This window comes from Cygnus atratus, chromosome 2 (genome assembly GCF_013377495.2).
Source record: "Cygnus atratus isolate AKBS03 ecotype Queensland, Australia chromosome 2, CAtr_DNAZoo_HiC_assembly, whole genome shotgun sequence".
Lineage (NCBI taxonomy): Eukaryota > Metazoa > Chordata > Aves > Anseriformes > Anatidae > Cygnus > Cygnus atratus.
In genome coordinates, this window is record NC_066363.1 from 26318473 (window position 1) to 26342950 (window position 24478).

At 40.9% G+C, this 24478-nt stretch overlaps 1 protein-coding gene across 5 annotated transcripts in view; it reads left to right on the forward strand.

Moving 5' to 3' along the window:
* DYNC1I1 (dynein cytoplasmic 1 intermediate chain 1) overlaps positions 1-24478 on the forward strand; it is a 192821-nt gene that overhangs the window by 2851 nt on the left and 165492 nt on the right. For 2 of the 5 annotated variants that reach the window (XM_035545338.1, XM_035545345.2), the window contains exons 3-5: positions 14615-14732; positions 16694-16808; positions 19140-19230. In XM_035545338.1, the coding sequence (XP_035401231.1) occupies positions 14625-14732; positions 16694-16808; positions 19140-19230 (314 nt within the window). In that variant the 5' untranslated portion in view covers positions 14615-14624. The remainder of the gene's footprint in view (positions 1-14614; positions 14733-16693; positions 16809-19139; positions 19231-24478) is intronic. The other 3 variants (XM_035545340.2, XM_035545343.2, XM_035545344.2) reach the window with 3 other exon arrangements.

Below are 24478 nucleotides of genomic sequence, written 5' to 3' on the forward strand. Positions count from 1 at the left end.
AGCTGCTACTTGGAGGTGACGGTGGGATCTTAAATGCAAGATCCTTACTGTCCTACCCCTGGGCTTTAATTTCCAGGGAAGTTAGAGAGGACAAACAGTAAAGTCCCCATTGAGGTGCATGGGGATATTTGTATCTGCAGAGGTATGGTCTCAGTCTTTCTGCAGCCACAGCCAGACATTATGGCCTCAGTGCAATGCTCTTCTTATATTTTCATGTTTTCATTTAAGAAAACCTTAAATGAAGCAAACCACGATGACTGTAGATGTAGTCTGTGTATATAAAAGGGACATTTTCCAGCAGGAATACTGATGGAGTGTGCTGGCAAAGTGCCCTTAGTACAGATGCATCTTGAATTAATAAAATTGTGCTTTTGCCAGTGGAGCTTATTTTAGTTCATCTGAGCAACACAGGTGAGCACACATTTATATATCTGTAAGGGAGCTTGCTTTCCAGATGAGTGATTGTATGGTCTTCCACTCAGCTGACCTATATAAGCAGGGAGGAATGGTAATACAGAAATGACATGCTTAAAAACAGAAAATTTGAAAAATCTAGGAGAAAAAAAAAAGCATCTGAAAATCTGCAATGGCAGCCTGAGGGAGACACTGTCTCAGTCTGAGTCTCATATAGACGATATGTCCGTTTTGCTACTTGGTAATTATCCATCTAAAACCATGCTAGCTTTTTAGGCAAACATGACATTGGGAGCTGCTGTTCACTTGGCCATCTGCAAGCACTCGAAATAAGGCACTATACAGTATACATGAGCCTGCTCCTCCAGTACTGTTCATTTTAGGTGGCATAATCTTGCCAGCTTCTCTGAGGAATGGCTACTTCCAGGCAGATGGCAGAAGATTCAGGAAGATGTGAAGCAGACTGATGTGTAGATCTCACAGAGACAAGGCATCTCTCACCACCTGCCAGAGCTATGGTGTTCTTGCCTCCAGAGTGATGCCAGGATACAGCAATGTACGTTGTTTGAAGACCATGAGGCATCTCCAAATTCTTACTGAAGTCAAAAAGAGTTAATGCATTGATTTAACAGTTTTTGGATGAGGCTTTGTGTAAATGCTGCTTTGACCTGCATGCTAATACCTGTGTTACCTGATGATTAAATGCTGCTCAGATGACTCTCCTGATTCTTGGCTGTTAATCTTAAAATACATGTTATTCTATTTTCATATTTAACTCTGCTGCCATGCCTGCAGATCGGGCAGACTGATCTGGAGACACTAGGGTATATTCTCCTGAGGTACAAACTTCCCTGAAGTCCTTACAGACCCAGTTCAGTCCCACACTATATCTTCCCCAGGTGCTTGCTGGCTGACCCTGTTTTGCCCTAGAGTATTTATCGAGTAATTAAGTAGGGGAAGAAGGTTCATTTACTGCCACTCAGCAGAAAACAGTAACACAGGCAATCTTTGAAGGATGTAGCTTTTTGTTTCCATTGATATCTTCTCCTTTTCAGATTTCTTTTCCTTCTTGCTGATACTAATGTTGCACTCCCTCCTCACTGGTCTTCCCTTCTCTTTGTCTTCTCTCCCTAAGACAGAACTGGTTTTAGTTCCTCATTCTTTTTTCCTTCCTTCTGTGGTGTGGTAATTCCAAATCTTGCTCCCCATTTATTTATCCTCATTTTTCACTTTGGTCCAGCAGAAAGACATGGTGGGTTTTGTGTTCAAACAATGGGGAGTTATACTGCAGTGATACAAAACCGCCTAATATGATTAAATATAAATAAGTGTAATAGAGGATATATGGATCTATGTGTCTTCATATCTTCGAGCCTGTTGTAATGCATGACTTGAATATTTTCGGGTTGAATTTAACGGAAAAAGCTATCCCCTGGACTCTGCTTTGTTACTATTTAGAGTGAATCATTGGAGGTCCTATACCGCATGCAGGGAAAGTATGGATCTCTTGCTTTAAACTGTTTAGCCCTTCTGCTCTGTATCCATTAACACAGATCTTAGCTTTTAAGGGGCAGAGACAGTGGTATTAAATCCATACTATTCAAGGCATGTCCTTGTTTCGTGTTTTGCACATTAGGCCACCACTGTTAGGATTGGAGTGGTTACCAGGTCACTTGGTAATTGGGGCAAAGACATTTCAAATGATTGCTATTGTATATTTTGAGAAATTAAAATATTTAACAAAACAGGGTCAAAGAAAAAAGCAGAACAAAAGAGACCGCTATCTAGTATGGCTCCTAGTGTTTGAAGCAGCGCATGCTGGTTTAAAGACAGAGCATTTAAAAGGTTCTCTTCTCTGACACTCTTAGTGCAAACGAAGTTGGGGAATTATCTAAACTCATGTGACTACCTTCATAGTACGTTTGTCTTCTCTTTAAGCAATGAAAGAGAATCACCATTTTCATTAATCACAGTATTCAAAGTCGTATGACATTGTATTTTTTTCTTTTGTGAGTTTGTTTTTAGTTACATTTTGAGCAGTTGATGAACCAGAAAGTTTTTTTGTATCATAATCCTAAAGGATTTCAGTTCTTCATTTGCCACTAAATTAATTCTTTTTTCTTTGCCCCTTTTTAGCTCTGAGTACTCATAGTGCTTTGTTGCACTCTCATAGCAGTTTGCTACAGACTATCAACTTCAGCCAGTCTTCATTGCCTAGGAAAACAAATTACTTCTGGAAAAATCTGTGAAAAGATACTTCATGTTATATATAAGCATGGATGTAACCTGTGTGGTGCATTAAACAATGAATGGCGTAAAAATCTATAACCTTTTGGAATGAAATAAGAAATCTGACCTAAATCATACCCCCTGGTGTGCAGTTAGCTATTCATGTACATAATCTGCTGCACTTGGCAAAGCCTGTGGATGTCGTATTCCTGCCTTTCAGGATCTCCATAGTAGTAATAATAATACAAAAAAATTGTGCTGATGGGATAGCAGGGTATTGTACTGGAGACAAAAAAACAGTGATGCCATTCTCTGTCTGGACTGAAAGAGCCCGTGGGAAAACTGCCCCATTATTTCCCACAACATTTTCTTTTTCACGGAAAATTGATTAATAGCAAGAAAACACAGGAAAGCCTGGTTTGTTAGCCTGCCAAGGTCTCTTCAAATGTATTTTTTTTTAAAGTGCAAATTCAATACTATTTTTATCTGATAATTATAAAATATATTGATTTAGTTTATTTCTCATACATTCAAAATGTAGAAGTCAAAAGATAACAGTAGATTATATTCTTTGTAAGGCGCTAAGATTAAAAAAAGAAGTCTCTGCAGCTTTACTTCTAACGTTCCCCACACTTTGTACAGCAGCCCTTCCTTTATGTACAAGACACTCACTGATTTTTATTGTTTACTCACATTGCATCTGTGAATCAGAGGACAAGGAAGTAAAAAAGCTATTAGGCAGCCACTGTGACACGAGGCTTTTCAAACAAAGTTATAATATGGTATAATATTAGTATTAGTCAATTTTGGTGTTGTCTTTAAGTCTTTCAGTGAAGATCACGCCTTCTCAGTGTTGATTGAGTAAGCCTAGTTAAAGTTCTTCTCAAGGAAGTTTCTGATCTCACTAAAATAAGTGAAGAATTAGACATAAGTATTAGACTCAGTGACCTTTCAGTTCTTTGTATTATTTTTCTTAAAATAAGAGGTCCTGTATGTATTTATAAAGCAGAGGACTGTTATATTTTCTCATTTCACATAAAGGTAATTTTTTGCTAAAGGGCTAACTGTACTACACATTTACTCCTGGGTTCTCTCTTGTGATTTTGCAGTGATTTCTAGGCTTTTTAAACCGTGCTCCCCTCTTAACCCTCAGGAGGAACTGTGGGAACCAGTAAGCCCATACATTTTACAGTTTAATGTGGCTGGAGACAAGGCATGGAGACCAGGCTGGTTTCTGGCTGCAGTGGTCCCATATTTTGAGAACCACGAGTAAAAGTCGATTTCTGTTCCACGAATATCTTCTATGAATGTTCTCTGCAGGAGGATCTGGATAGGCTGGAGCGATGGGCTGAGGCCAACTGTATGAAGTTCAACAAGGCCAAGTGCCGGGTCCTGCACCTGGGGCGCAACAACCCCAAGCAGAGCTACAGGCTGGGAGATGAGTGGCTGGAAAGCTGCGTGGCCGAGAAGGACCTGGGAGTACTGGTTGATAGGCAGCTGAATATGAGCCAGCAGTGTGCTCAGGTGGCCAAGAAGGCCAACAGCATCCTGGCTTGTATAAGAAGCAGTGTGGCCAGCAGGTCTAGGGAGGTGATTGTCCCCCTGTACTCGGCTCTGGTGAGGCCGCACCTTGAGTACTGTGTTCAGTTTTGGGCCCCTCGCTACAGGAAGGACATGGACGTGCTCGAGCGAGTCCAGAGAAGGGCGACCAAGCTGGTGAGGGGTCTGGAGAACAAGTCTTACGAGGAGCGGCTGAGGGAGCTGGGCTTGTTCAGCCTGGAGAAGAGGAGGCTCAGGGGCGACCTTATCGCTCTCTACAGTTACCTTAAAGGAGGCTGTAGTGAGGTGGGGGTTGGTATGTTCTCCCACGTGCCTGGTGACAGGACGAGGGGGAATGGGCGAAAGTTGCGCCAGGGGAGGTTTAGGTTGGATGTTAGGAAGTACTTCTTTACCGAAAGGGTTATTAAGCATTGGAACGGGCTGCCCAGGGAGGTGGTGGAGTCACCATCCCTGGAGGTCTTTAAAAGACGTTTAGATGTAGAGCTTAGCGATATGGTTTATTGGAGTACTTAGTGTTAGGTCGGAGGTTGGACTCGATGATCTTGAGGTCTCTTCCAACCTAGAAATCTGTGTCTGTGTCTGTGTCTGTAGCATTGAGTTCCTTCTCTGAAGAGAGCTGGTGGCATCTGACTGTTGTCCTGGGCTCAAATTCTGGAGTCTGTCCTGGCACGGTGAGTCAGGTACCAAGGCTTACTTCTGGAGAAGCATTGCAGTGTGCTCTGGAGACACAATTTCCCCATCATTCAGACCAGGGACTTGTTTGCTTCTGCTCTCAGTCAGCCCATTTGCAAGGCTTCTGGTCTGTGACCACTTGAGAGCACTTGAGAGGTACGTGTACGTGTAGGGAAGGAGAGTTTGTGCGCAGCCAGCCTTGCCTTGGTCTGAAGCTGGGATTCAGGTGCAGAGTATGCCACATTGTACACCTGGGACGTGCACCTCAATTCCCCAAACTCAAAGTTGTTACGGTGCCTGGGCAACTCGGGTAAATCTAGACTGACAAAATGGTGAAGAAACCAAATTCCAAAATACAGTCCTCAAAATCTCTGCTTAGTTGTCACCTAGCTCTAGAAGCCCATGAAGTCCCTAAAAACCTCCTCTAAAAACTAAAATGCCTTAGAATTCTGTTTCTGGACACGTTCTTACCCTTGAGCCCCCAGAGTCTACAGCGTGGTATCTGCTGTCTGCCTCTCCTAGGCGGCTTGATGCAGTTTGCATTTCATGATCCCACTTACCAGACTGTAGCCTATGGCACGTGCTCCTGCTTTTAGTACTCCCTAGTTTTAGGGCATCACACCTAAAGTAAAGGAGTCTCAGGTCATTTTTACCTTTCCTTCAAGAAATTTTTGCCCACTTCTGTGCTCTAATAAGCAATCTGTATGTATGTCTTCTACAGAAGGCACCATCCCAGTATTTCCTACTGAAGCTGCTCCACACAAGTATTAAAGCTTCTTTGGGCACAGCAAAGCATGTGGGAAGCAAGAGAAATAACTCTCCAGCTCCTAGCTTCAAGCACCCAGCAAGAAAAGAGTCCCGGGCTCCAGATACTAAATACAGCGTTGTACTTTAAGCTAAACAGTCACTGGGTGTAATATAAACTAACCCTGAAACAAAGGCTAGAACCTAGGGGCCTCAGTTAGGGACTAGTGTTTGCTCTCTTGCATCTGCTTCTCCTGGGCCAGTGAATCTTGGCAGAGAAGAAAACACTAGAAAATAGCTTCAGGGATTAAGAAAGTACTTTCCACGCCTCTAGTCTTTCTTACCTGTTAGCCTACAGCCACACTAGGCAGGTGGCTTTCAGTCTGAAAGGTAGCTGCCTTCTGGCAGGGCTAATGCACCAGCCTCTGAGGGAGGTGTGGAGCTTCCAACCAGTTTCGTGCCAGTTTCATAGCTTGTTCAGCACAACTTCTCGGTCCAGGACATCCGTAAGAAGCTGGGGTGAAGAAGGGATTTTTATAGGATCAGGTGCCCTAAAATGGCCTTGCTGAGCATTGTAGTAACGAGCCCCTGAGAAGCTTTAACCCCTTGGCCTTAATTTGCCTTAGATCTTCCTAGGTAAAACTGGAATAAGTCAGTGCTATTTGAATTAAAACTTCCTCGAGGCTGGAAGAGTCCCTTCCCTTGTCTTTGTGGCACTGAGTGCAGTGCGACCTTCAGCTTGGCTGGATCTTTTAAGCACTCTGATCATAGCGAATGTCACAAAGTAATATTTCCCTGGTTTAATATCACATGGAACATTCTCTGGGTCAAATATGTAATAAAGTTTATCGACTGTCATTATATCTGAATCTCCAATCTCAAAGTTTTCGGATGAACATGAAGCTCAAAGAAGATCCAAACCTTCCCAGTGTTAGAGTGCATAGATATCCTGGACTTGGTTCTCGTTCCCTTCTCATATACAAATTATTTGCAGTTCTTAAATGTCTTTGGAAATATGCTGTTAGACATCTGCATTTATAGTCTTGTGTTTTTATCTTAGCATATCTTTTTCCACATATGAGGGTCAGCAGGCATGACTGGCTAAGACTTGCTCTGGTCCATTATGTTGCTTTTTTACTGCAAATGAGGAGAAAACACTGGGCAGTACAAGAGAAATGGTAGCGTTGTTCCTTCCACTTTGCTTCCCTAAAAATGATGAGAAATTGTATGAGATATTCCACATATCTCTTGCAGCAAGAGTTGTTGCCTACTTTCTAAATCTTTAGGTATATTGATTTCAGAGATTAAATCAGTGTGTGTTGTTTTTAGCCTAATTACATATGCACAAACATCAACTTCAAAGCAAAGTATATTTTTGTTTTAAGAAAGAACTGATATCTGAGTAAGTCTTCCAATAAAACCTGTATGTCAGCAGCACACCTTCTTCTTTGATATCTGCCTGGCAGTTGTCATAACTGGGCTCAGAAGCAGAGACCAGAACGTGCATTTTTCATGTTTGGGTGAATGGCTTGAAGTATCAGGTTCCTGGCCATACACCACTGGGATTATTTCTAGAGGAGGGTAGAAAAGTCAGAGAGGTCAATTCTATTTCCATTCCTCATTTCCATGTTGCTCCCATTCCCCAATAGGGAATGGAAGTATATGTTTTAATGCCTGAAGTGTTTGCAGGATGGAGAAGATGAATCATGATTCAACTTCAGGAGAGACTAACAGACATCTTGAAGTGTAGTTCTACATTAGCTGTTAGTATGCTCCTGGGAGGCGCTTTGGTACTGTTATAGTGAAGATCTGTGTAGAACCAAATATTCTCTATAGGTTGTGAAGAAGTGGTGGTCTATTAGCAGCAGATATCATTGAAATATGAGTATTATATAAAAAGACACATACAGAAGAAATTGAAATTAGAAACATGAAATATTGGGTGCTCATTTGTCTAGACAAGTGATCTTCAGCTGTGGATTAGATTTTGTCATCACTTTCACATTACCCCTCTCTAAAATCACACCAGTTTATAGCTTGCATTTGGTTCTCTTTGACTATCAAAAGTTCTTCATCTTGCCAGGTCCTCCAGTTCCTTTCTGAAGCAAGCTGGGAGAGTTGCAAAAGATAGCATAGAATAGATAACATACAGCCAAACAGTAAAAGGTAACAGACACAGAAAGAGAGGGAAATGACCAAGAATACCCAGAGATCGTGTATTCCACAAGGTCAAAACATTGTCAGGCATGCAGCTGATCGTTTTATTAAAAGCCTCCACTCTTTACAACTAGGGCAGTATTGCTGAGCCAGATCCTGTGGAGGTACAGGTCAGTGTTTGCTGCATCACTGAGGATCATCTCCCAGCACCACGTGAGGTCATTGTGCAGTCATAACTGTGTTTGTTAATGTTCACTGAGGGGAAATCTAAGACAGTTTAAAAGACCTGTTTTACAATTTGCTTGCTTTGAGGTGGTATATCCTGTGAGTTCTGTGCGACTCAATATAGAGGGAAGATATTTAGTGGTGATACGGAGCAGCTTTGCTGCAGTGACCTGCTATTACGTAATATTTCAATTCTTTATAATTCTAGCTGGAATGCTGCGTTTTTCTTACTTATCTCTAGCAGGTTGTTGCCAGCATCTTGTTCTCTTCAACTCTGATGACTCTTCCGTGGAACTATGCTTGCTGGAATTGAAAAGGTCAGGGTAAATTTAAGAGAATGAGGAGGCACGAGAGAACAGCGTGATGCGCAGGAGATGCTTCATTGCCCCTAAGCCTAGTGCCAGAAGAATGGGCAATAGAAGAGTTTTGCTTCTATGCAGCAGGACCCCGTAATTCTGCTGTAACTGAGTTCTTTTTGTAGAAGGGCCATTATGGAAGAGCAAGAGTGAAAAAATTAAATGGTAATAGATTACAAGGGAAGCATAATTGAGCAGCTGTGGGCACACATCTTATACCCTGCCAGCCTCAAAATAAATAGGCTAGAGATGCACTGACCTGTTGCATAGCAACCAGGAGGTGCACGGTACCAAATCTCTGGATGCTGTGATTGTAAACCTTTACAGAACAAAGTACAAGACCTTTGCCAATCTGCTACAAATGTGCAGAAGCTGAAGGATAAAAACGGTACATTCCCTGAAATCTAACACTTAACAACCGCTTTTATTTATGGATAAATACACGGATGCAGTGTTAAAAGCCTGTCTGTTTTGCCTCAAGGTTATGTAAAAAAAAATCGTAGCCTCTTCAATTTTACTTAGTTTCCCTGAGTTCATCATACAGGAGACTCTTTAAAATACTGCAACTGCTAACCTTTTGCATTTGGAAATATTTGCCAATTGTTGTGGCCTAGTAAACATTGATGTGTCTATCTAACAAAAATATTTAAGTTATGTGACTGATGTCAAGTGTGTATTCTGATGCATGATGAAAATAGGTGCTCGTGTATTTACTTAAAAACTGCTGTCAAGAAGATCTTTTTAGCCCCTCTTGTCTATTTGAAGTGTGTTTCAAACGCTATTTTGAAACGAATAGCATGGATTAGAATGCATTTATGCTAGGGTAACCAGCTCCCTCTGGTTTCTTGCAGACCAAAGATGTTTATCTGCTTTGTATAATTCATACTTCGCATCTGTACTTTGACTTGTAAAAGTCCTAGGTAGATCCTATGGGAATGTTTTCTATTGTAAAAATGTATAATTCTCCTAACTGTAGGAAATGTGTTGGTTTCTACCAAAGAGATCTGAATGTGGTCCATGATAGAAATGAATCATTTCTTTTTGTAGAAAACTCTATTTGTAATAGTTTCAATAGTAGTAGTACTCCCACTCTGCAAAGCCATTCTTTAAAACCAAGAATTGCCAAGTAATATATTTTATTGTGCAACATACTTTACCTTTCAAACCAAAGGCCTTTTTGCAGTTTTGGACTCATGAGTAACTTGCTTTTTATTAAGGCATTTAAATAGTACCTGTGAAGCATCTCCAGGTATCAGATCTCATTTATTTTAGAAAAGTGTATTAACTAACCAGTTAATTACGGTTGGCTATATATGCTGACTAATGCTGTATGCAACAGTGGTTGATTAACCTCTTTGATAATCACAGGTGGAGATTATCACAGAAGACAACATAGGAAATCACAAAACTGGAAAGACTTTGAGGCTTATGAAGTGGTGAATATAGCCCTACTGCAGTGCAGCCTATTGAATGAACAGCATGTAAAAGTTCCCCAATTGCCAGGAAGCAATAAAATCTGTAGGCTTTTTTATCTCCTACTAGCTTTGGAAACTGACGTTTCTTTCAAGATGAGCTTGGTGATGGCATACAGACGAGATGCTATTCTAGGAAAGTACAGGCTTTAAGAGGAGGGAGATGTTATACCTTATTTTCTTTTTCTGCTAATAAAAAATTTGGACTGTCATCGTCTTCTTTGACTTTGTGTTTACTCTATTCACCATCTGTTGTGCACTTTGTGCTTCTTGTTTTTTATATTCAGTCCAAGCTATGGACTGAGTATAGTCCACAGGTCCACAAGTACCTGAGCTACCACTGCTTGTACCTCTGTAACTTGAGGTTTTACTCTGGCAAGCGTCAATTTCTTATCTCTGCAGTTGTAGTAGATCTCTTTAGGTGTCTGCGGTTCTTGCCATTAAGTGCTCATAGAAATGGTTCATAAAAATACCTGCTCAAATGTTGCGGTGATGATAATTAATAAAGTCCTCGTAGCTTGTTGTAAAATTGTAATGCTTACTGGCTTGTACCTATAGAAGGACTTGCATGGCTTTTAGTCAAACCAAGGGTAAAACTATTATTACTTGCACCTCCCATGCTTACGTGTTTACTGCTGCCTCAAGGGAAATGGTCATGAGATGTTGCCACCTGTGCAATATGGGTAATGGAGTAGTTCTGCATCCGTCCTCTATAGCAGAGAAGTTTGCACAGACACCATTATTATTTTAAGATTACTGTAGATGACCTTCCAAAGAACTTGTTTCACCCACTGACAGCACAACAGGAGCTGCTGGGGGGATATGAGGGATGGGATTCCTCTCACCCACTTTGAGACACTTACAGTGGTGATTTTGAGAACATGACCACAAACCCAGGGCCCTTCATCATCGCTGGGAGAAGATGGCAACTTTGGGACAAAGCAGAATCACATCCTAGGATACCTGGTCTCTTTTGACTGTGCCTGCACTGATAGTAAGGCTAGCTCTGCATTTACGCTGCGGATGTGCGGATACAGTGAGATGAGCCCAGGAGATGGTGAAGCCCAAAAGTGCAGTCCTCAGAAGCCTCGGCTCTGCGTTTGCACACACCCAGGTGGCTGCTGTCGGATGACCCTGTCATGTGTAAGTGGAATTGGCTTTATTTCCAAGCCCGAGAGAGGACTCTGGGGCTTATAGGATTCATTCAGGGGAAACTGACAGTTTGAAATACAACAGTCAAGTTTCATTAAACATCATGCCAGGAGGAGCAGACTCTTGTATCCAGTGGCTCAAAGAAAGGAGAATTCCCTTAGGGTATGGGAAGCACAGGCTTCTCTGTGCAAGGCAGCTCACGTCCAGCCACATCTCAAGAACGTACCTCAGCACTTGGGCTGTGAGCTGGGCTGGGCTGCGAGGACTCTCCTTTTGAAACGATGTCACTTGGCAGTTAACTGGGCCAAATAAAATAAAATTGGATCCAAGATAATGCACTTCCCTTGAAGAGGGGAGTCTGAGGCTGCTGCCCTGCTATGAGAACTATTTCTACATTTAATGCAGCCTTCAGTGTTTTACATCCTGTGTGCTCCTTCTGTCAGTTAGGTGATTTAATGGCCTCACTCCAAAACGTGCTCCTTACTGTTTCCCTCTGACCAGGGGCTTCTTCTGGGCTGTGGAAGATTAGGTTGTGCATGATTCTTGGGGCTGACATTCGGCACCACAGAGAATGTAAAAAGTAGATAATTTTCAATGTTTGCCTTTATCTCTCTTCCATTTGGCACAGGGAATGACAGTTATTAAGAATTTGTTCCCGGTAATGAATACAGACTGTTAACTCCATGGGCAGTGCCAAACAGAGGGACGAGTACATCGGCATGCTTCCTCTTTGCTAGCTGCTGACTTGGTGACCTCTGTGAAAGGTGGTCACATATCCCTGGTGTTCAGTTTGGGCTAAACCTGTAAATGGCAAATTTGCAGGTTGATAGGCTGGTTGGGGTAGCTAAGGAATGACTACATGCAGGAAGAAAGTAACTTGAGATGAAATTATCTCTATAACTCCAAACTGGCATCATTCTTTGAAATAAATTAAATACATCATCTTTGTTGTATTTAAGTTCCGCCTCGTTAAAAATAGGGCAAAGCTGTAATAGAGTTTGATCACCCTGACTGAAGCATTGTAAAGAAGGGGCCAGGCATTAAGTAGCTGATGCCTAAATCAGAGGAAAAGTTGGTTTCCCTGACATTAAGGGAATGAAGTTTTAGAAAGCCATTCATTGATATCTGACAAACAGTTTGAAAGGGGTGCCAAACCCTCCGGGTTTCTGTCATAAGCCTTAAAATGCATTTGCATATTTTCTGCATAGAAACGGGATTTCGCTTTCTGTTGCCAAACTGCAGAACTAAAAGGATGCAAAAACTCTATCTAGTCCAAAGGGCTTGGAGGGAAACTTCATAATAAGAATTCAAATGTGTACAAAAGATTAGGAAAATGACTTCAAATGGGATTTCAACCATATCTGAGAGACCCGCAAATCCTGAGCAGGCTGGTAGGCAAAATACTACTTACGCTGTCATTAAAAATCTCCAGGCATTTCTCACTTAAAAATATCTTCACACAAATTAATGTTGTCGAAGGTGCTGTTGCTTGGTTTTATTGATACCAAATACAAATTTTCTGAGAGTTTTGATTTCTCTTTCAAACTCCCAACAGTATGGCTTAAGTATCATCATGAATAGGGTCAGAGTGAGGGAGGAATAAAAAAATGGTCGTCCTCTGTGTACAGCTAGTGCACCTGGTGGTGTGGTTTGTTCGTTGTTTAATGTCCCTCCTAGCTGTACCACGTACTGTGAGTTGTTGTAGGTTGAACCAGGAGGCCCTGGGGTGGGAAAGGTGAGCAGGTCCTGTGCCAGAAAAGGCAGCTCTGCTGCAGTAGGTGCACAGTCTGCAATGGTCCTGAGCAGGACGGGTGTAAAGCCTGCTGGATGTTTGGCTGGTGAGCATCAGCACTTGTGGTGTGCTCTGCACACAGACGCCCCTCTGGCATCCCTCAGGCTGCTCTTAGGCTTGCCATTTGCATTAAACTTTCCTTTTGTGATTCCATATTGTATTCTGCTCTCTCAGTAGAGGAAAAAGCTTGCAAAGACAACAAAAAGTTTGGGCCACTTAATATGCAGGTGATGTTTTGTTGGCAACATCCTCCATATTGTGGGCTAATTATGCTTTTTGCATTTTGAGGAGAAGGAAGCATATGACTGCAGGAGGAATTGATGATGAGTGAAAGTCCCATATCATTTTTAGCACGTCTATTTACTCTCTGGTCATCAACCAACCCAGGGAGTAATGTGGATGGAGTTCTCGTTTGTATTAATGGAGAGTTGCTGTGTAATTTCCCATGCATTGAGCAAACAACAGACTGCCATTGCATATACATGGTGCTGCCATTGACCTGATTGATTTTGAGTTGCAGTGGGGGATGTGGTAAGTGATGTGTGAATTAGCAGTACAGGAAAGGCATGGTTAATGCTTTCCCTGAATGTCTGTATTAGCCAGGGCTGTCTTTGAAGTGAAGCGCGAAGAAGAAAATCATCACTGATACAGTTAGTTGACAGCCCATAATGATGTTAGATGTTATGATGTTGGAGAATAAATAAATTATCTGTGACTTAAATTATGAATTTGTGAAATGTTGGTGAGGTTTCAGAACTGTAGGAATAGACTGGTATCATACAGATCGGATATCTTCAGAGATCTGTCCCTGTTTCTGTATGATACAGCTTCATATCCCTCTACTCTTCTGTTTCAAGGCTCACGTAACACCAGCGTAGGTTGGCTGAGTTTCACAACACAATGAGTGTAACACAGCTTCACATCACTTTCCTACAGAGTTGTGTTTAAGACTGAATGGTGAAGAGGTGGTCTTTTAGTGGTTAAGAAGTGCTTTTGCCAGATTTGCTTGCTTGACTGGAGTTCCCACAGGAACATGGGGCACACCTCCTGCCTCTTGGAAGGGTGATCTGAGCACAAGACTGCCGGCAGAGCCACATGCCGCCTTGTTAAAGACAAGTTCAGCGTCGCTGGGTTGCCTGGTTTTGTACTTTGTCCACAGGCTTTTGGGTGCAGTGGCCCTGCTTTCCCTGGACAGCATGGAGGAGTTTCCTACCCACAGCTTGGTCGGCGTGCTCCACTAGGGGATGAATGAGTGGTGGAGGGTACTGCAATGGGGCTGCCGGGCTGTGCCTGGCTGAGCAAGTGGAATGGGAGAGGATGCTGGGATGGCAGTCGCTCAGGGCATGTGCAGAAGCAAAAGCTACCGGATTTTCCATTTTTTGCCACTAAAATTCCTAGGATACATCGGGCTGCTTGGGGCACATCTCTTTCACATACGTAAAATCAAAGTCTGTTTGTGGACCTGGGTCTTACAGGCTGGCAGAGATACTGAAGTGGATGAAAGTCAAAAGACATCAGCTTCAGTGCATAAAAGCATTAAAGCATTAGTTTGAACAGCAGACAAAAATACGTTTGCTTCACAAAGGTGGTTTTCTAATAAAGACAGTTTGGAAATATATTCTATGGTTGGTGATATTCTGGTCTGACTTCTTGAAAATAAAATTACAAAACAAATACTCTGCTTGCTATGATGTATTCCAAGGGCCAGCATTTATGTAGGAGTATATTTGTAGCAATTTTAGAAGTGCTATTTTTGATATAAGTATGTGGTGATTTTTTTTCAGTAGATAGCGAAAATGTTTATTTTTGTTTTCACATTGGTTTCCATATTTTGTTTCCAGCAGAATCAAAATGTCAGACAAAAGCGATTTAAAAGCAGAACTTGAGCGCAAAAAGCAGCGTTTGGCTCAGATAAGAGAAGAAAAGAAACGGAAGGAGGAAGAAAGGAAAAAGAAAGAGGTAAATATGCAGAGTGCCTGCTCTTGTCTGCAGAATGGTCTTGCTGAGTATTGTATACTCCAAGGTACCTGTCATGTGGAATGAGATCCTGAAACCCACATCAGTCTGGCCTTAAAACCAAAATGCTTATTTTTGTCAAGAAAGTTGGGATGAGGGTATTGCTTTTAAAACCAACGTGCTGTCAGATGACAACAGTTTAGACAACATGATGTGTATGTGTGTGTAGAAAGAAAAATTGATTTGCCACGATGCTTTTTCCTGGGCTTTCCTTCAATGGAAAGGGAGTGGAGAGTGCAGAAAGACAGAAAGACATCTTACATTTTTTTGAAGCCATTACAATCTAAATATGTATTTTGTTCTCTGAAGACCAGCTTGATTACTGGCTAAGGCAACAGATTTACAATTATTATTCTCCAGTAAAGTATAACATAATTGCAATTGCATTTTCATCTTCTGGCATGGGTGCATCTTTCAGTCCTGTTAAAGTTTGATTGACATATTAGTTTATTTGTCCTTGACAATATGCATTAGGTTTTTCATTAAGGGATTTGTACTTCTTTTTATTCAGTCACTTAGTGGAATAGAGGTGAGAATTGACAGGGAGTGGATATTCATTTTCATGCAAAGTCAGAGAAGCATTAAGTGATTATGTTTCTTTTCCTTCAAATGTCAACACTTACCATAGTTTAAAGCACCTGTTATCCTTTACTAATAACTGGTTTCCTTTTAAACTGACACTTTAATATTGTACATGAATTTCATGGAATTACTGTGGAAATGTGATGTGATCCAAGAAATCCACGTTCCAGTTTTGGTTGTCTTTTTAATCCTTTTTCATTTGAGACATTTTTGTGCAATTACCGACACACATCCCAGTGAGGCTCCTAGAGGCTCTGCGGGAGTCCTCTGTAAACAAGACTTTAAATGTTAACCTTTTCAGTGTTTGTTACTAGCCTGTTAATGAATTAAAGAGATGGGAGGCAAGCTAATGTCTCAAGGAACCTATTAAGTTCTTTTCTTTGTCCCCTGCCTCTGGTTTTACATCTTGTGGAGATCCCCCTGTGGTTGGAACTTTCCATCGGCCCATATAGCCAAATCCAGCTAAGGACACCCAGCTCTACAAATTACTCTGTACTGCCTAACTGTGGCACCATAAATGTGGTACGCTGCCTGATTCTGAAGTTTCTGGTCTTCAAGAGTGAAGTCTAATATCTGGTTAGATGCATAGGCGATACAGAAGAGTTTTCTAAAACCTCATGTACTATGAGATACTTCAGGCTAGTTCATGGGATGAGCTGAGCTCAGGTATGTTCCTTGTCTGTAAAAGAAAAGTAGGAGAGTTTTCCTCTGTCCTGGCTGCATCCAAATTTGAGAAGATGGAGAAGCTTCTGAGCTTCTAGGTTTGACATTGTATCTACACCAGTATCAACAGCAGGCTGGGGTGCTGTGCAAGTCCCTTGTGTCCTATACTCTGGTTTCAACAGAGAGGGAAACCTATCTGTTTGGAGGCTAGACAAGATCAGCCAATTTAGAAGTAAACATAGGATCCAAATTACAGAGGCAGGTGCCTCCAGACATTGTCTATAAGATCTTTTCTGGGATTGCTATATTTAAGGCATGATAAAATGATAGACGCAGCCAGTTGTATTTTGTGTTGCAGCTTATTGGTTACTGCACTAGTCTACGAAGTAGAAAATGGGTTCAGTTCTCTCATGTGCTTGGGAGAAGGGCAGCAAGCCTGGTTCTTTCAATGGACTGCTCTAACCACTTGTCTGGAGTACCACTTCTCTCTGTCTGCCCTACTAAATTAGAGAATGATGGGCCAAATATAAGGGATTCTGGCTAATGCAGATGTTGCTTCTCCTGTTTCTGTGTTCCAGTAGGCCTGAGAAATCCATTCTATGTGGATAAAACTTCTTCTTCTTTTTTTTTTTTTTTTTTCTTTTTTCTTTTTAATTCAGGCTGATCTACAGCAAAAGAAGGAACCAGCCCAAGAAGATTCTGACCTAGACCGCAAAAGAAGAGAGACAGAAGCTTTGTTACAGAGCATTGGTATATCTCCAGAACCACCTCTAGGTATTTAAGATGAGCATACTGTGAAGCATTCAGTTCTGCCATAGTGAATGCATTCTTTCTAATAAAGCATGCTTTGCTTTTTGATTTTTGGCTGTATTAGTGAAGTGAACTCTTCTGTTTGAATGCCCACCATACCATTCACATATACCAGCTCATGGCATTTTGAGTACTTATCATTGCCAGAAACACCCGTTTCATTTCTTCAAGAAATTTTTGTGAATGTAACGCAGGTTGGTTTTGCATACCAGTAGTGATTTCTTTTCTGATGGAGTAATATATCTTCTATCACATCTATCTAATGACCCACAAAATAATATAATAAATTCTGTACTTCATTAGCCCCAAGTTTTGTTTTTTTTCATAAATACAGATTAAGCGTTTGCTAAGGAAGGAGGAGCAAAGTTGTGTGGGAGCTCCCATTAATTTTCTCTAAAAATCAAGCAAAATGGGAGAGGAGAAATAAAAAGACAAATCACAATTACCAAAAAACTTATCATCAGATCATTATTGTAGATTTCAGATCTGGTTCCATGTGCTTTAGTGCTTTTTTGTTGGTGGAGTTTCAGTTGTGGAATATAAATTTCAAAGTTTAAAAATACATGTGGCAAAGTTTATAGTATCTTGAATATTGGTTATCTTGATTAAGTTCTGGCTGACACATTGTGTGGCCCCAAAGTGAGAACTTCATAAACTATATTTTGTAAATTATATAATGATATTACAAAATCAGATACATTTTTAATATCTGAGCATTTAAAATTTCTATTTCAATTTATATATATATATAATTTATTTATGAACTCATTTTATCTTTCAAAGAGGATACGTGTCCATATATGATAAAAATAACACACATTCATGTTGTAAATTATCGGTTCTTATCTTAGTTAATTATTATGCATTTGATACTATCAAAAGAACATGAAGATTCACATATGAAATGATCCGTCTTAGATAAACAATGGCATTCTATCCTCTTTCTTTCATTCCCTATGTATACACTGACAATTAATACACAAAGGAAGCTTTAATTCTGCCTTCACATACGCATATGATACCCAGATCCCACTGTGAATATGGACTATGTGTGAATATACATAAAGAGCCATGACATACCTGTAACCTGCCAAAGGGCTGTCATGAAGATGAATTCACTTTTCATGCTGCAGTCATTTCTGTGACAGTCTCTAGTGAGAATCCATGCAAAATGTTTGACCACATGGAAAATCCAAGTCTCTTGACAGGTCTGTCATTATACATTATAGAGCATAACAAAACAGTATAAAGTTTCACTCTGTAAAATCTATGAAGGGAAATGCACATGATTTAAACCAAATGGAAAACTTCATTTTTGCATTAAAACCCTTTTTGGTGTTTTATTCAGTGTAGCTGCTTTGAAGAATACTTGCATTAAACCTTGACTTGAGCCATCTCTTCATTTTAAATATTTTTGAGAAACCATTTTAAAAGAAATCAAGATATTTCTACTTTTTTATTTTTTTACTTCCTTGCTGAAGAGCTTAAACTTGGGCTGACCTTGAGCTATGAACTTCCTTTCCTGTTAAAGGAAACAAAACTGGATTTGCATGAAACATGCTTCAAAAGCCCTGGCAAGCCAAAGAGAAAATCATTTCTAGACCTTTTGCAAATAGTATCTAAACCAAGGGAAACTTTTCCTTGAGTGTTGAAATCATGTCCCACCCAAAATGGCAACCTTATACAACCTAAATTACTTAAGAAAACATGATCACTAAGCAAACTAATGCGTATTCTCACCATGTTGGGAAATGATTTTAACTAGCTGGATTTCCTTATTTAGCTTTTATTTGGGATGTCATTTCTGCACTGTAGTTTTAGAACATATCTAATGGACATTGGCTTTTAATTTAAATGGAAATTTTGAAAAGTTTGCTTGCTCTGTTGCCTCCTTGACATTACCAGAAGAGTTCACTCAGCTTTCTGACAAGACAAGGCCCTGATATTTCTTCATACCTTTAAAATCTTTTGCAAGTCATCTTTGAAATATATACGAGAAAAAAACTGCTATTTCCACAGATCTCTCCTCCACTGATTAGCTGTAGAATCACATTGGGCTTTCAGTCCTGTCTAAATTCATGTCAGTTTTAACACTTCTAGAAGACTTAAAATTCACTTGACTCTCTTCCTTTTCTTTTTCTTTCCTTTCCTTATTTGCTTTCACCATTTCAAACTCTCCTAATCATTCATCCACTATCATTTTGGTCCATTGGTTTTGATTTGTCTGACACTGCTCTTCATCAGTGCAGTCGCTGCATGTGTTAACATGGGATACCTGTTATTTTCATTATTTAGTCCCAACCCCTATGTCTCCCTCTTCGAAATCAGTGAGCACACCCAGTGACGCAGGCAGCCAGGACTCTGGAGATCTGGGACCCATAGGAAGGTAAGACAAAGAGACAATGGTGTTAAATAAATCTGTTCACTTTGCTCTTAATTCCCTGTTTTTTACCTTTGCTTCCATGAATAAGAACATGCTGTATCTAGTGTGTACTTTTGTTTCTTCATTTTCCACTGTGTGTCACCATTCAGTAAGACTGGTTTTAGATGTGAGGTAAATAAATGCATGCAGCAAGATGATTTTAAGATATGAGCCAGAACCTTGTATTGGAAAGAAAAGCTGAATTTATGGTTCTAAAGAAGCCAATAGAAATCTGTCATTCTGTGTGGATATAAGCTAAAAATAGGGGAAGTGCCCAGTTACAGTACCTGTTACTCATGTGATCGTTTACAGTAATCTTTGTTCATATAACCAGTCCCCTGTGAGGTCCTGTAGAGTGCATCTTTCTGTGTGTAACACCAGGCTGTCTTGGGTTCTTACAGAGCTGTGCATTGCAGTGTGTGGAACTGGCAGTGGTAGAGCAGAGCTTGTATAGAAGCAGGCTGGAACACCCCAGGACCAACTGGCAATTTTGTCTTAGAAACTGTGGATATAAGAGGGTGGGAGGGAAGCAGCTCTCTTCTTGTGGAAAAGGGTGGTGGTGAGTGTGTAAGGGATGGGCACAAGAGCAACCTTTGTGTCTTTGTTCATATGGCCAAAATCTGAAATGCAAGTGGCAATCCATGAACAATTCCTAGTCTGGAGTAAAAAAGTAATGAGAATGCTGCTAAAAAAGTAAGGAGGATGCTGCTGTTGAAGCAGTAAGGAGGATGCTGTGTTCAAATAAGAAGAGGCCCAAGCAACTATTCTGTGTATTCTGAAAAATGTAAAACACGGGTCCAAACAGCTCTTTTTGTGTTAAACTGACTAAACATAAAACCAGCTCATCAAATCTGTAAGCCAAAAACTCTGCTAATGGCTTGAAAACACGGTGATTGCTGTCTGCAGTAAACAGCTGTAAGGAATAGGTGACATACTTCTACCTACATAAACACTGATGTCACAGAGCTTCAGGTCATCAGGTTTAATACCACACCAGCCTTCTGCTTAAAAAAATTACAACAGCTGAAATAGGTGAAAGTGTTTTGTTCCCCTTCAGCCAGATGCAGATGCCTTCCATTGAGATGAGGAGGTTGCACAGCTGCTGCTGAAAGCTGCTCAGCCCTTCTTCTCTGTCTACCCTCTAGAAGGAATGGAGTTTGTTAGGTAGGAAAGCTCCAGCCTGTGAGATTTATCTGTTCAAAACATGGAAAATAGTGTAATGCTACATTCATAAGCAAATGCAGTACACTTCAGCAAGTCAGAATACTTTGAGCAGAACACAAAATGTTTAGACTACTGTTCAGGATAAGGTTATCTCCCACAGTCCTACAAGTAGCTGTGACAATGCTGGCTGGAGACTTCTGAATTCCTGTTTTATCTTCTGAGCATTAATGGTGTAACTTTTTTGATCTTAAGATAGTGAAATGCCCTTGGAGGAATGTATTTTAATATGGCCTACAATAGCACTTCAAATTCTGCCGCAACAGCCAACAAAAGCATGTGACCACATATCCTTATAGAGGAGAACTGAATTTGTTGTCTTCTTCAAAGCTCATGGGGCGCTACGTTGTGGGCTATCATTTTAGATCCATTTTCTGGATTATTGAGACCGTACTGGGAATTCCGTGTTAATTCCAATTCCAAGACCTTACTTGCCGTCCATGGGTTTGCTTGCCATCCTCTGTGGTATTCAAAATGCTGTATTTTGTACCAGGACAGCCAAGGGTGTTTGTGCCTGGAGTGACTGATGTGTGGTAATGGAAGTTCCACAGGCCAATGTCCAGGCCCCGGGGAATCCCAGTAACCAGTGGGTAGCTACTGGGTGGCAGTGAGCTTGTCAGCGGGTGTGGGTAGGTGTGTTTGGTGTGTGTTTGTGTGCACGAGTACACTCAGACATGCAGGTGTGGGGGAGCTGTCCAACTTGGAGAGGAAGGAGGCTACTACTGCATTTGAGAGAGGCCCTATTGAGAGCTCTGAAGAAAGCAAGAGATCTTTGTGTGTGCCCATGTGAGATAGCAGTTGCTGGTGCAGAACTAGGTCGTGTTCATACTCCTGTGAGATGTTGGCACCTGGCAGTTTTCAGACTCAATCTGTTTATCAGGTATATCTGGGGCTTGTTTCCACTGGCAAGCACCTGTGATTTCTTATAGAACAGTGAGGATAGTTGAGCTAAGTCTAGAAATCCAAGTTTCTGACAGCCACTTTTCAGGAAGGTTCTTGATAAATTGTGAGGGTTCAGACAGTGTTAAGTAGGCCTTGTCCTGGAACCACAGACCTTACATAAGAAGATGAAAACTAGCCGATAGGTTGTTCACTATGGAAACTAGTTATATGGGGAGAAGAAGGGCCCCATCAGGCAATGCGTAACAGCAGCAAATTGGCATTGAAGCTAGACAAATATAAAACCAGAAAAACTTTGTAAAATTTTAATGATCAGACAAATTAATCGCTAAAGCGATTTACTTAAAAACTCTATTGGATCTTCTATCACTGGACATTTCTCATCCAGCATAATGTGCCTGCCCAACAGGCAGATAATAACTCAAACAGCCATTCATTCAGAAGAGTCATACAGCTTTTTGTTGCGCAGGAAGAAAAGCTACGTGGCCACAATAGTCCCCTTTGGCAGAAGATCTATACATGAGTAGTGCTGCCGGCCTGCAGCACCATTGTTCATTATCTCCAGCATAATAGCTCGAACAACATTGCCTTTTCCCTGATGACATTAAGCTTATTAGGAGAAGGTGTGGGGAGGACTATGTAACAGCACTAAATTATGGAACCATTTCTGTCCCGTGTAGCCCAGGTTTTTATGTGTTTGGGTTTTTTTGTTTTGTTTTGTTTTGTTTTTTTTGCTGGTTGACCTTTAGTACCATGTTGCTATTTGTCATAGCCTTTTCACTAAGGACAACACCAGGTTTCGGGAGCATTCCAGTGTCCTGTTTGATACATGACAGGACAGTGTGATGGCAACAGTAAGAAAGAGCATATGGTGGTGCTTGGAATTATTTTGAATGCTTTCAGTTGGACAGGACAGGAAATTTTTTTCTTGGTTGTACAGGGGATCAATTCTGGGTAAGCAGAGATGTGTTATATGTTGATTCTGGAAGACTTTACCATAACTGTAAGCTTAAGAAATAGGTTTGGCATGTGCTGCTCTTTGTTACCAAGCTGCTCTGAACAGTTCATTACAGCCCTATTGCACAGAGAGCAGTTTTCCTATTTCCACATGGCTTTGCACACCCTGCTTTACTTCTCTGATGACTCTGTTGCTTGTGCTACACAGATAAGACAGGAAAATTGTATCTCAGCCTGAACAGATTCCTAGCTCTGGATGTTAATAATTCACAGGGCTTTCCGTTATGATGTATTCAGACATGACTCATTTGTTACTATGAGTTACGTTGTGGGATCCCATGAGGTTTCTCCTTGGAGTGGAGTATTCTCTGTCTCTTTCAGGATAAGTGTTTTGTTTAGGGACATTGATGCCCTGTGTTCTGTTGCTCATAATCAGCTTATTCATCTGTGCACAACTGAAATGTAGATTTCAGGTAACTAGATTTGAGTAAATATTGTTAATAAATGGGCTGAGTTGAAGGCATTTGCTCAGAGCTCCTCTGCTATAGCATGGTGCGAATCACAAATTTACTTCTTCTAGGAGCTTCAGTATGAGTGATAGCTTTATGCATCTCAGCCTTTCCTAGTAGATAGTCTGAACTTTTGCTACATTAGGGTGCCAGAGAGGACTCGAGCTATCACAGTATAGCTGTCATAAAACAGTGCCCATAGAGAGGCATGGTTTGCTAGCTATCATACCTCAGACATTCTTAAATCTCATCTCCTCAGCACTCACAGCTCTTAGCAGCATGTTTTTGTTACCTGGGGGAGTATACAAGACAAACCTTACACAGTGCTTCAAAGCTAGGTTGTGCAATATTACGTCTTGCGGGTTAAGCCAGCTCTCTGGAAGAGCCTCAGTACCCTGTCACAGGTAGAGCCAGAGCACTAGGGTTGGTCTGGACTTTGCATGCAAGCTCAACATAAGACAGTAGAAATGTCTGTCTGCTGGAAGGATGCGCTCCTGTGACCAAACAACTTCCGTGTGCTAATATTAGCCTGCTCTGGTGTGTATCCTTGTGTTATCTGGAGGGTGTCTGTGTGCTCAGTCTGGTGTATTGCACGCTTGGAGGAGCTCCATTTGGGGATGAAGGTGTGATTTAGCCATGGGGCCCTTTTTTTTTTTTTTTCCTTTATCCTTCACTGCTTCTGTATGTTCCCAGTTGAACTCATTACCATACAGTTATAGGTTTGCACAGTGGCATCCCAGTTATTGTTGAACAGGGTTTTGTGTGAATGCAGTGAAGTTCCATGCACGTAGCACTTCCCTGTGTGCATTTTGCACTGGAACACGAGAATCCCATTAGGCTATGTATAAGGTTTCCCACCTTCCATCTGCTCAGTAAAATGCAAAAGGCTCAGCTGTCTTGGACATGTAAAGGTTAATGGTTGCCTTTCTTTGCAGCAACTTCAGCTGTGCTCTTTTGATTTCTAAATTGCATATTTTGCAGCCCATACATTTAGCTACCTGGTTATTTTGTGGGCTACCATAAAGACAAAGACGATAGGAAGCATTCTGCATCTTCTGGTAGCTGCTATCAGAGTGGTTACTTCAGTGTAGTCTTTTATCTGCTGTAATATAATTCAAGCATCCAGGTTGATTATTTCATACTATTTCTCTCACAGTCCATTAGTTTTGGTGTTTTTGTCTAGCTACAGCTACTCATTTCTATAATTGTTGATCTTGCTTGGATTAGGGCACTACATAATACTTAGTTTAAATGGTTTTTACTTGGATTATGTTGTTGCTCCATTGATAGCATAGTTTTTGAAATGCATTTGATGCACTGAAATCAGTTAGCTTCCTTCAGAGCGTGGAGTTTATTTGCAGTAAAGCTTTGCAGGGTCAGTCCTTGCTAAGATGAAGCTGTAAATATTTAATGAGAGTTAGTGAGTAAATAAATTTGAGCATAGCATTAGGTAGCAAAGGAAAGAAAAAATAAAAGAAAATCAAATCTTTCAAAGAAGTTCTGTAGCAGTAATGTGCAATTTCTCATAGGAGTTAGACCACTACGTAACCCTGGCTGTCACATCATCACTGCAGTTTTTTATTTCTAAGTGAAAAGTTGCAGCCATCCTAGGAATAGAACAGCTG